This window comes from Manis javanica, chromosome 10 (genome assembly GCF_040802235.1).
Source record: "Manis javanica isolate MJ-LG chromosome 10, MJ_LKY, whole genome shotgun sequence".
Classification (NCBI taxonomy): Eukaryota; Metazoa; Chordata; class Mammalia; order Pholidota; family Manidae; genus Manis; species Manis javanica.
The window spans coordinates 27,222,514-27,235,620 of record NC_133165.1 but is presented as its reverse complement, the minus strand read 5'-3'; the positions used below and the strand labels follow the sequence as shown (position 1 = coordinate 27,235,620).

At 42.1% G+C, this 13,107-nt stretch overlaps 1 protein-coding gene across 10 annotated transcripts in view; it reads right to left on the bottom strand.

Moving 5' to 3' along the window:
• Positions 1-12,651, bottom strand: part of SDK1 (sidekick cell adhesion molecule 1) — a 1,045,458-nt gene extending 1,032,807 nt beyond the window's left edge. For 9 of the 10 annotated variants that reach the window (XR_012122096.1, XR_012122097.1, XR_012122095.1 and 6 more), the window contains exon 1: positions 12,062-12,651. Coding sequence is in view for 6 of the 10 variants with exons in the window: in XM_037008170.2 (XP_036864065.1) it covers positions 12,062-12,308 (247 nt within the window). In the remaining 4 variants the exon portion in view is untranslated. Of the gene's footprint in view, positions 1-11,338; positions 11,817-12,061 lie in introns of those variants that run through there. The other variant, XM_073214962.1, reaches the window with a different exon arrangement.
• Positions 12,652-13,107: the final 456 nt, after the last annotated feature.

Here is a 13,107-nt window from a genome sequence, read left to right as displayed (position 1 = left end):
AAAGTAAGGAAATTGGACTCAGAGCAAGTTGGACTACCACTGTTTCCCAGTTAACCTGGGAGAAGTCAGAGGGCAAATAAGGTTTGGTTGTTTTTTTAAAAATGTTTTTATTGCCAATAGTATCTATTATGAAATTCAATTTATTCACCTAAGAAAGAGTAACTTTTAAAGACAATTTTTAAGACCCTCAAACTGTATTTGCAGCTAATAAAATTCTAAATTATAAATTTTAAATCACTTATAAACTATCTATCTACATAGAAGCATAGCACAACTTGTTTCATATTTTTGATTCCACAAAGAACACCCAAGTTAGAGGTGCAGACCTTTGTCTTTCTATAATACTCCATGATACTAGATTTAAGTTATTTTCAAAGTCCAGGAGTTATTGGTTAAAAACTACTAGCCAACCATATCAAGTTGCCACAAAACCACAAATGCCTACATTCTTAATTAATGCCAATGATGTACCATTTTTTGAGAATGGCCTTGGTACATAGCATGGGCCCCCACTGATCATTAAGAATTGCCATTAATTCTTAAGTGTCTTCATATCTTAATAGTGTTCCTCCATATGTATACTTTCCTTCTAATGTTGTTAAAGGTAGTTTATCCCTGCACATTTAATCTAGCTCCTATTAGATTCACAGCTAAAACCCTAAGAATGTAAAGGAGATCATTTTGGAATGTGTTGGCTAAACACAAACACCTGAATGTTTGTTCTTTCTCTCAATCCTGTACTCATCTAGACATTGCTCACTCTTGTTGCTCAGTTTCATTCTATCTGAATCTTTCATCCCTGTGTTGCCAAGTGCTAACCTGAATCCCTAGACTCTAACATGGCCTACCTATTTATATCCATAAGATCCTGTCTAAGCTGATCTCCTAGGTTCCAAAGCCTTTGCATGACTTTAAGGGGCCTATGGGACCAATTATATGGCATATTTGTTCACATGTCTCTAACCCAATAAGGGATAAGCCCCATGAAGGAAGAAACTGTCTTATCATTGTCCCTTTACTGCTTTATACAGTGCCCTGCTCATTGAAAGCCTTCAGTAAACATTGAATGAGAACCCTGCTGCCCTCACTGTTAAGCTAATCTGTCCCTTCTATTAGTGAAAACTACTAATGTTCTTTTCTCAAACCACAAGGTGTATACATACAAATAGACTATATTTGAGGGACACATTGCCTCCCAACACTTAGCACTTCTCTATTTGCATTTTACTCCTTCCCACTGGTTTGTCTTTCTTCTTGAAACACATCTTTTAGTAGTTCCTTCAGCAGAGTCTAACAGTGATCTACAAAGCCATGATTTCACTTCTACTTCTGAATATTACTATACAGGGATACAAAATGCCTGCCGATCTACACAATAGCTTTCCTCAGGTTGCTTTTGTATTGTTTCTAGTGTTTTATCTATAATGTATCAATATGAATACATTTTTATTTATCCTGCTTGGGGTTCACTGAGCCTCTTGGACATAAGAATGCAGGCCTTGCATTTATTGTGGAAAATTCTCAGCTATTGTATCTTCGGATAGTGTCTCTCTCACTACTTCCTCTTTCTGGAAGCTTAGAAGATAATTTAGACTTTCTCATGCTAAAGTTCATGAGTCTTACCCACACGTATTTCCATCTCTTTATCCCTCAGTAGTGTATTCCAAGCACTTTCCTCAGAGCTCCTTAAAGATCAATAGTTTTCAATTACATCTACTCAGCTATTTAAACTATCCACTGAGGTTACTTTTATTTAATGACCATAGTTTTCATTTCTAGAAGTTCTACTTGGTTCTTTTCCAAATCTGTTTTTGTTCTGATCTGTGATGTTCATTATTGTCTTAACCCTTTTGCCTCTAACAATTTTAACCAAGTAATCTCTGTTCTATGTTTCAGGAGCACCTCCTGAAGCACCAATTCTCTTAATTAAAACATTTGCCAACCCTCCTTCTTAGTGATTCATTTCCTTATGTGGCTGGAAGTTTTATATTAAAAGTTCATCTTTAGCAAGAGCTGTTTCTTCTACAAGAGTCCTTGGTTTTTCATCCCCTCTGCAGGACAGTTCCTGCACCACACTTTGTGCAAATTTCTCAGCTTGAAGGTTAGTTGCACTGTAAGAAAGATTATATTTTCATTCACCCCCACAATGTGAGGTACAGCTTTGGAGTTTAGATGTTTTTTTGTTAATTTTTAATTATGCAGAACCCCAAGAGGGCAGCATGTTTCTTTGTACATCCTTAGACTAGTGGACAAAGTTGTTCTAGTCTTCTATTCACAGATGGGACACCCTTCAAAGTTTTATGCAGGAGACCTCAACTCCACCTTCCCCTTTCTTTAGGCAGACCTTAAATCCATGCCTCCTTTTCCTTCATGAGACCCTCAGGACCAAGCCCCTAGCACCTATATCCAGATCTGAAACCACTGCAGGCCTTGAGCTCCAGATTATATTCTGGCTTTGAGTTCTCTTTTCACTTCTGCAACCTTGAATTTCCTGGCCCATCAGGCTCTGGAATGCCTCTGCCTGTCCTTGTTTTATTTTGTCCACGGTTTCTATGTTTGCAGCAGGGTAGGGGAAATCCTCTATGTATCAGCTCTGGTAGCAATGTTGTTAGAACCTCCAGTAGTCACAAAATATGAAACTGTAAAATGATCACTTCAGAGAATTGTGATGATTACTTACCATTTTGCCAGATGACAAAAGCCCTTTTTTTTCAGCTCAAGAACAGTTTTCAAATTTGAAAAAATAAATATTCCCAAGGCACTGTAAGATCATTTTGTCACTATACATTTCAAATGGCTTCATAGTTTTCTTGAGAATTTCAACAGAGTAAGAACACCTGTTGACCATTTCTCACTACCCATTCTATAATCAACTTCAATCTGCTGTATAGTGGTACTTTAGTGAAATTATACACAAAAAAAATCAACATTTCCACCTAATCAACAAGTCTAAAGGCCTTTTCCTGGCCCTCATCTTATTCACCTCTCTGCAGAAATACTGACCATTTTAATTTTTCTACCTCACAATCACCCCAGTTCAAATACTTATCCAATCTTATCACAACCATTCTCTAATTCACTTCCATCACTACACTCTTCCTCCCTCAATTTATCAAGTCATAGCCATATTGATTACTATAGTAACTGTCAACTGTTCACACTCCCCCCTCTGTCCTACAGTGGGTCACCAATACCCAGTATGATGGGAAAAGATGAGGCATGATTCCTGTGCATAAAAGTGTAAATACCAATACCACCACCTAAAACTTATTGGATACAGGTGTGTACTTGGTAAGGTGCTCAATTACTTACCTGTGATCATATCAACTGATCCTTAAAACAGCTTTATGAAGCAGATGCGATTATGCCTATTTCAGGAATGAGAAAATGCTTGAGGAGGACTAAGTAGCCAACCCAAGGAAGCAGATAGAAAGAGGCTAAGTCAGTTGTGTATTATGCAAAGCCCATCCTTTTAAATAAGCTGTACTATCTCCACAAATACTTATGTCAAAAGCCAAGAACTCTCCTCTGATTGCATAACTCATATACCCAAACACCCCATCTCTGTTTGGATACCTTCAAGGGACCTCACATTAACACACTCAAAGCCAAAATCATGATCCTACTGCCCAAACTGAGGTAGTACAAACTCAGTGAATGACTGCCCCATGCAAGCCAGAAACCAGGCAACCAACCAACTGAACCTCCATATCCAACCTATCTCAACGTTGCCTCCCCACTCTTAAATCTCTCTCTACCCACCTTTCTCCCCCTCCAGTTCTACTACTCTAGCCCAGACTACTACCTTCTCTTACATCAACTGCTGATACAGCCTGACTTGTCTACAATCATTCACTCTGGCTTCTCCAAACCCATTCTCAATTTTGCAGCCAAAATGCTTTTTCTTTTCCCCTCAAGATTATGCTTTTAAAATACAAACCTGATCATTTCACAAGTTTTAACTCAGAACCAAAGCTTTAAGTCAATCTTTATTTCAAGTTCTGAGGCAACAGGAATGCAAAGACTAATGATAGCTAGGATGTAGTCACAAAGAGAAATTTTCAGTGAGAGTCAAGAACGACGCCAATACAGGAGCAGAAGCAAACTGAAAGATGACAACAAAGAGGACAATACCTGAGAGGTTTCGAACACTTGGCTCCAGTTAGTCCTGAGGCGGAGCTGAATCCTAAATTTGCCAAGTTTCAAGTTATTCTTCTTGTTACACTGTGATACCCCAGAATGCCTCCAATGAAATCCTTTTTTTTAAGTAGTTCAGACTGAGTTCCTAGCTTGCAGCCAAGAGTCTTAACTAAGGAAAAAAAACTTAGAAAAGCCAAGATGACACACCCAGAAAGAGGGGACATGCCTACAAGGCAAAAATAAAACAAATTCTACATAAAGTAAAAATACCTTTGGCCAGAAAATAAATAAATATGTTCAGTGTTTGTAAACTCATGTATCTTCTCATTTTTAAGGTGTTACATAAAATGCTGTAGGGTAAAAGCCATGTTTTCTTTTACATTCTGCAAATCATCACAGCTTACAGTAGAACTAAATGCTAAATTAAAAAATTGGAAATAAAAGCATGACTATACAATAATAATATAAATCAAAGGTGTATCCTTGGAAGCTCACTCCCTCTGGGAACAGTTTATACCTGCATTCATATAAATAAAATGCCTTTTTCTAATAATATTTTACCACGGTTCTTTCCTGGTTGTGATTTGCATTGTCAGGTATTATTATATAAACTCACCTTGCTCATAGTGAAGAATTTTATATATTACATAAGTATACTGAAAAGTAGTGTGCCATGGAAAGAAAAAATTACTGTGGTAAGATTATATCCTATATAAACACTTTTTCTATTGCCATCTGCTGGTTCGTGTATTAAATCAACACTGACACCCACTGTATCAAAGGGCTTGGTCCACAAAAATCAATACCTATTTTTTTTGTATCACATTTACCAGAGAAGGCAAGACAAAACTGACCTTCAGTTTGAAAATAGGTCCTCTTCAATGAGAAAAACAAATATATACACAAAATAAAGATCATGCTAAAGAGAACTCACAGACACTACCAACTGTGGAGATGATCACCCTTATTTAAGTATGCTAGGTTATGCCCATGCGATATAAATTATGACATCCCTTTTTACCACAAATTTAAATTCTTCCCAACTAGACTACTTGGGTTGCTAAATTTCCCACCACTGACTACTCTTAATAAAGGTAACTACTGGCACTCCCTAAGTAACCACACTCCCCTTTGAGGCACCAGAGTCATTCTTTAGTTACCTCCCTATTTTGTTTTTCATGGAAAGATCTTTGAAAATCAAGCTTCCAGGTTCGAGTTTCCAAGACTTTCCTGATAAGGAATCATGTCTAAAATACAGAGGAGAGTTTTAGAAGGAAGAAAAGGTAACAAAACATTGCACCAAAAGCTAATTTTGCCTATATAATAACATAGGCCCAGACATCAGGCTCACATCTCCAAAAGCTGACCACATCTATTTTAAAAAAAACACATAGCAAAACCAAAAACACTGCAGAAACTAGTCTTAGTCCATGTTCAACAGGCTAATCTACAAAGATCAGTAATTCATAGATTCATTTGACTGATGTATCTATTAAGAAATTAGATTACTTGATAGTTGTTCTCTTCACTAGACATTGTGTAGCAACAAACTGCCAGCTAAGCCTGTTAAAATGAACAGTAATTGTGTTAATTCTGATGACCTTCTGATTTACCTTAAGTCCTCAATATAGACAATTAGCCAACATAACATTGTTGAGCAGACACATCAGACACTATATACTAATCTCATTACTGATGGTCACTGTCCAGTAAACATTCTCATATCCATCACTATTTTATATCTTTTAAAATTTCTCACTGCATTAATTACCTCCAGATTTCATTTACTCTTGCCCTTCTTCTGGCCACTTAAATAAGCATCACACATTTTAAGAAAAATTTCTTCAAATTTCAGGCTTACACTGATAAATTATAGCAGTAACTCATTTAACAGAACCTAAAATTTTGAACATGAACCATTTTCAGGCTAGAGTAAATACATCATGTTAGATAGCAGCACCTAAGGAGAAATATTTTTGCATCTTAGTTGTCTTCGACACTGTAAATACCTTGGCAAAAGTAAAATGAAAAGAATTAGGTTCTAAAAGCAAGACATACAGAGTTTTAGAATTCCCAGATAGGAGACACAGAGTCTGGTGAAGGACCAAAAGGATATGACAACATATAGAAAGATTAGAGAATCAGAGCAGAAGATCTGAATCCTGAATAGCTATCTAGTCTAGCTCTCTCCTTTCATAGGGGAGAAAACAGACTCAAAGGGGCTAAAAGACTTGCTTGTATTGCAAGTTACAGAATGAAAAAAACAGGTCTACTGACAACGCCTTTTCCACTCACCACATCGTTTCTAGGAAAGCTTTATAAAAATGTTCTCTTTCCCACAGGAGACCCTGGGGGGCAGGGGTTTGGGGCCAGGCTGTGAGGCAGTGCGTCTCTGGCTTTAGAGCTGCCTGTCAGTAGACCAGACCACTTAAATACTAGAATAGCAAATGGATAAATAACAAGGGTTTTGTAAAGCAGTTCTCCTATAACATCATTTTTTTCATATTTGGATATAGCAAGAATACTACTAAAATAATGAAGCTGTGAGCATATTTCCCTAGAACAGATCTCAGGTATGGGTTCAATAACAGATGTATATTAGTAAAACTGACCAACTTTTGCATTTCAGGATTCACTGAAAAACTTAAGACTGATTTCTACGTGCTACTACAAAAGGATAGCAAGAAATGCCATATTAGCAGTCCCAGTTGACAGAATATATTCTCCCTTGAGATCACAGGTACAAATATTTATTTTATTAAAAATAAATTTATAAATTTACAGGAAAATTTAAGAAAAATACCTTCAATAAATGAAGTAAAATTGTATACAAGACTACAGATTAAAATGCTTGGTTACATTAAGTAGAACTTTATATGACAGTTTCAAGCTTACTAGTATTTAACCAGATAAAACTTACATCAACACTTGTTAAAACACAAATATATATATATATAATTCTACTTTAACTCCTCCATATGCTTTACCTTTCAACCTGTTTTTCATTCCCCACCCTCAGCTTTATTCAACTTTTATGGATTTACATTTAAAGGGTCTGCCCTTAGAACTACTGCTTTTCTCACTTGCAGAAATTTAAACCATGACTTAATCAAAATCCAGTTTCTGTGTTTGCCTACTCACTTTGTGTCTGTTCCATTTCTAGATTCAGTTATTACCAAACTCTGATGTCTGGAACACCTACAGAAAGGCCCCAAATCCATGTCTTAAAAACACAAGAACTCTTAAGACAGAAATAATACACAAGCAACTGGTAGATAGAATATTACAACATCTTATTTGATTCCACTTAATTATCCACTTGCCAGAGTTCCACTGTTTTACACCCCAATATTTGAGGGCACAGGAAACTTCTGGCTAGGTATACTTCCAGTGTATAGCTAAACTTAACTGGTTAGATAGAATGCATGCCAAAACAAACTAAAAAAGGTATGTACCTTACAAATCTTACCTCTTTATGTTCATGTAAAGGACTTAAATGCGTTTACTTGAGTGCAGATAAAAATTTTCCAACTGTTTTCAAGGAAATGATTGGTACACTCCCAGTGGCCAATTCCTGGGTGTTTGAATCTGCCAACACACTGCCACAACCCATTCTGTTGGAATTTGGCAATTACATTATGAAAAAGATTTCTTTATATATAAACATCAAATGTCAATAGTCTTTCTTATGAGAGGAATAGGTATATAGACTTATGTATATTCTTCTCTATTTTCCAAATTGCCTAATGTATTTTTTTTTACAATAATAGTAACTAAGGTAATCTGAAACTTATCAAGTAACTCAGTACCAAATTTAGAAAATATCAACCACTATCTTCCCTTTTATATTGATCAGATTACTCTCCCTCCCCATATAAACCCACAGGCTACATGGGAGACTAATTCTAGCCCAGTGGTTGCGAATGTAGACTGTGGACCAGGCAGCCTGCTTTCCATTCTGGCTCCATCACTACTAGTCCCAGGACCTTCGGCAAATTAGTTAACATCTCAGTGCCTCAGTTTCCTCGCAAGTAAAATGAGTGCAAAATGCTTCCTACCTCTCAGGGAAGAGTAAATGAGCCTACCTAGAAAAAGCACTTAGTAGTACTGGGCACATAAGAGCTCAAGAAGGGTTAGCTACAAGTGGCTATGCATAGAGGGTGATAATTGCTTACTATTAGGTTTGCAAGACAGTTACAAAGTGGCCAGTTGCCATGTGTTAAACATGTTGTGGTCTAATAAAATTTAACCAGTAAATACTGGAGCATTTACTAAATGTAGCACTATGAAGACTCTCCAGGGAAGCAGAAAGTCTAGAACTCAAGTTGCAATTAACTCAAACTACAAAGTTGAGAGGGGAAAGGGATCTATTGGGTAAGAAGAAAAGGGGTAACAGAGCACTTTGGGGTAACAGAAAGCAATAAGGACCCAAAAGGAAGCTAGATTTGTAGTGAACCCAGTTAACCTTGTTTACTGATTTCTCCAGCAAACCAGTGGCAGAGTTGCCTGATTAGTAGGCCTCACCCAAGGCTGGGAATTGGCCTAATAAAAGTGGTCCAGGCAGGGGTCCATGCCACAGGAAGTCAGACTAAGGATGACAGAACTGGGTGAGATTATAGGATTGGATAACACAAGGATAAAACCTTAACAGAAATACAAGCATCCACCTGTGGAGCTTTTTTAAATGCACAAACTCATACTCCAGAGACACTCCAGGTCTGAGGTAGAGTCTAGGTGACTGTATTTTTTAATTTTACTGGTGATTTTGATATATACCCCAAACTAGCACAAAGTAGGAGCTTGACCATGTCAATAATAAACTGGGTGACTAAAAAGCTGATTAAGTCAGGAAGAAATTTCAAAGTTTGAGATCAAGAACATGGAACAGGTTTAAGTGGGGTCCAAAGTGCATAAAAGTCACTGGCATGTGGAGAGCGGTGTAATAGAACCACAAGGCCAGCTTAAAGGTTACAAGGGAAATCAAGTCATGTGAACTCATTAAAAGAGAGCAATGGTTCTCAGAGTTGACTGAACATGGGAACCACCTGAGGAGTTTTCAAATCTCCTGATGCCCAGGTCAATTCTCAAGTCAATTAACACAAATTCTGGGAATGAGACCCAAGCCTCAGCATTGTTTAAAGCTTCCCAGTGATTTTCAAGATGCAACCAAGTTCAAGAAACACAGGGCTAGAAAGGTTCCAGGAAAGCAGGTGACTGAAATTAGGAAAAACAAGACAACCTAAGGTAGTGGTTCTCAAACTCTGGTGTTTCAGAATCAACTGGAAAGCAAGCTGTGGCTCATTGAAGAAAAGGAACTGGCCCTTTACAGGTACACCAAATTTCCCAGGTGCCTCTAATATGCACCAAGTTCAAAAAGCATTGGTCTAAATGACTAGAAATAACGCCGAAGGAGAAACTGCGAACTCTGAACAACTCCAAAGCCAAATTGAGAAAAGCTTCTCAGCCTGATGAATACAAACATATGAGGCTGTACTGAACATTATCAGAATCAATGAGCCTAGCAAAGATCCAGCAGTAAAGCTAAGGCACCACAGACTTCACACACGATACTTATAACCCCATCCTTTGCCTCAAAAGGCATCCTTTTAAAACACTCAGGTATGGCTCCTTGTTGAACAAAGAAAGCACACATTGCCACCTGCCTTTCAGAATGAAAGACGACTCTTCAGGATTTAGCGCGCACGCGCACACACACGTATATGACTCAAACTCTCGTTAACAAAAAGAAGAAACTCCAGAATGTATCAAAGTTAAACTTGGAAGATCTGAACATATATTTCACATAATGGCCAATTGTGTAAGTAAGGCTATGTAACTATATGTTACTTTTACTGGTCAATATTGCACTTACTTTCTCCCAAGATAACAGGAACAAGCCTAACCACGTGAAACACCATTAGAAGAGAGAACATGTAGAAATTAGGAATTGCTACATAATAATACTTGAGAACAATTCCAACTTAATGGTAAGTATTCCATTTAGAATGTTACATCTTATGAGATACAGGTGCATATAACCAACTCATTTCCCCATCAGAAATCTTGATAAGGGTGAATGTGGTAACCACAATGTTTTTCATGTGAAACCTTCATAAGTGTGCATATCAATGATGCCTTAAAAAAACAGTAATACTGCAGAAATCTGTATAGCAGCACCAGAATTTTCATTTTCAAGATACATGAGCTTTTGTCAAATGGTAACATCTCCCCTGTAATATGAACTTTCAGCACGATATAAAAAAATGGATATATTACACATTTCACAGAGCACAAAGAACAGAAAACTGTCAATGAATTTTAAATTTGTGACAACCTACTTGAAGTTTTACACTAAAAGACCTGTGTACACTTTCATAAACCTTATAAATGTAAACAAGGTACCAACGTTTATACTGGCGACAATGAATGAAATATTCCTAACAAGTGTGCCTGTTTTTTGTTAAGTTTTCAACATTGCAATTGTAAAACGTGACAGGTTATACAGCCTTCCAAGTGTAAATGATAACCTGAAATTCGTGTAACATACCTCAAAACAAAGCCACGAGTAATTTCTCCATTTGAACTTGTGCACAAATCTTCAAGTGTACAAATGTACAAGGGCTTACTGCAAACTGCAAGTCACTGTTTTTAAAAAAGGAAAACACCATTCCTACTTTAAAGGTCATCCTTAAGTGGTTTAGATTTCTTCATTTGAACCTGGTTTCTCTGCAAATCTACAGAGCCCATAGAAAAATAACTTAAAATGCTTTTCTATCAGTCAGTCATTAAGCAAAAAGCAGGAAAAATTTCCTAAGTAATGGAGGAGTTAAATAAACCAGAAATACGGCAATTTGTTTTCATGTAGCAGAACACGAAACCTTGAGGAGGGGGCAGGGAGGACCACAACTGAGGTAAAAGTATAGAATTAACAGGAGAATCATGATTAGCTGCTAAACTACCAGATAATGGTTTCAAGTTCGGACCTTCAAGATGGTGTTATACTGAAATCATTTTTTGTTAGTTACTCCACGCTAATCATCCTCGCTGGACCCTGAACGCAGCTGATGTAAATTTAGAACTCCCACCCACCGTCAATCTTGCGAGGACAGAATTCCCCCATACAGCTAAGGAACACCAAAGCCTATGTTCCTAACGCCGGCAGGAGCAACACAGGTACGCCAACCTTTAAAGACCTCACCAAAAGGTTTTGAGATAGTTATTTCCGCCTTTTTGTTGTTTGCTCTCATCCTTATTCTTTGCAGACAAGCAAACTTCAATGGAAAGGATGCAAGCTGGCCGCGCTGCGTTCTGAGTTTGTAAAGGCACCCGGATTAGGGGGAAATCTGGGTTCACCAGAAATTCCACCTCCCTTTCGTCGCTTGGCGTTACGGGTGGACTTCGCCCCTTTGGAGACCACACTACGTCCTGAACACAAGCCGAGGGGGTGCGGCGGGGACAAACCCGAGGAGAAAAGCTGTGGGCACCAAAGTTCCGCTGTCACCCGCTCGGCCCCACCTGGGGTCGGGACCCAGCGTCGGGCACCAGGCGCTGGGGAGTCCAGCTCGATGCCCCACCACTCCCTCGTCTGAGCTCCACGGAGCGGCCAGCTCCGGCGGCTGGGTGCGCACCGCCCCGCTTAACCCAGCTAGAGACGGACAGGCTGCGTCCCCGGGGCGCTCAAGTCCCCTCCCGCGGCCACGCACCACCCTAGGCTCGGCGCGCGAGCCCCTCCGTCCTTCCTCCGGCGGCCGCTTCCCGCTAAGACCGCCGCGCCCCACCGCCCCGCTCCTCAGGGGATCCCGCGCCCCACCGCCCCGCTCCTCAGGGGGGCCCGCGCCCCCACCCGACCCCGCTCCTCAGGGGGGCCCGCGCCCCACCGCCCCGCCCCTCAGGGGGAGCCCGCGCCCGCCCCCCGTCCTACCTTGAGCCAGCGCCTGGAGCAAGTGCAGCTGGAGCGTCAGGAGCGCCCACCACCCGCGCCGCCGGCCCGCGCCTAACTTTGGAGTCGGCCGCCCGCCGCGCCACCCCACGTCCTGGCCGGGGCTCTCGGGCGCCGCGCGGGCTCCGCGGTGCAGCCGCGGCCGCCGCTCGGGGCCGGACAGGGACCCCCGCGGCCGCCCCTGCCGCGCCGCTCCCCCGCCGCCTGCCGGCCGGGCACCACGGGCCATACTGAGGGGCCGCCGCCGCCTGCCCCCGGCCTCGGACCCCGCAAGCGGGACGGGCGGGCGGTGGTCTCCGGTCGAAAGCTCGCGGGGCGGCCAGGTGCTGGGGGCGACAGCGGGAGCTGAGGGGCGCGGCGAAGGCGAAGTTGTCAGCAGGGAAATTTCCCTCACACTGCCTTCAGCGGCCCCGCGACCAGAGCGCGCCCGGCCGCGCCGCGTCTCCCGATGGGTCTGGCTGGCGCTGAGGAGACGCCGCTGTCGCCGCCGTCCCCGCCCGGCGCTGAGGAGAAAGTGCGCCCTCCCGCGCGCCGACGCTCGCCCTCAGCCACAGCCGCCTCGCCCCATTCACAGCCCGGCCGCACGCGCCGCCCGCCCGCGCCCGCCGCAGCCGCTGATTGGCCGAAGGGAGGTGGCTCGCGAGCCCCGCGCCCCGCCCCCACGCCCTCGCCTGTTTTCAAACTCGCCGCGCCCGCCCGCCTGGAATTTCTCACCGGAGCACGGGCTCGGCTCGGGTGCCTTCCCGCGCCGGCTGCGCCCCCTAGGGACGTGCGGCAGGCACTGCAGGCCCGGGCGGTCGGCACGCGCTTCGCGGGCTGCCCGGGCTGGGGCGACGGGGGCGGATCTGCCTCGCCCTACAACTGAGGTGCTGGCGAGCAGGTGGGCTGGCGCACAAGCGGCCGAGGCGCGGCCCAGGCAGGTGGGCGTGCCCCTCGTGGCACCCCGAGCCCGCCCGGCTACCAGCGCGGGCTCCGTGCTCCCGTGATTACGCGCCAAGTGACTGTGATTGCAAATGAGAAACATGCTC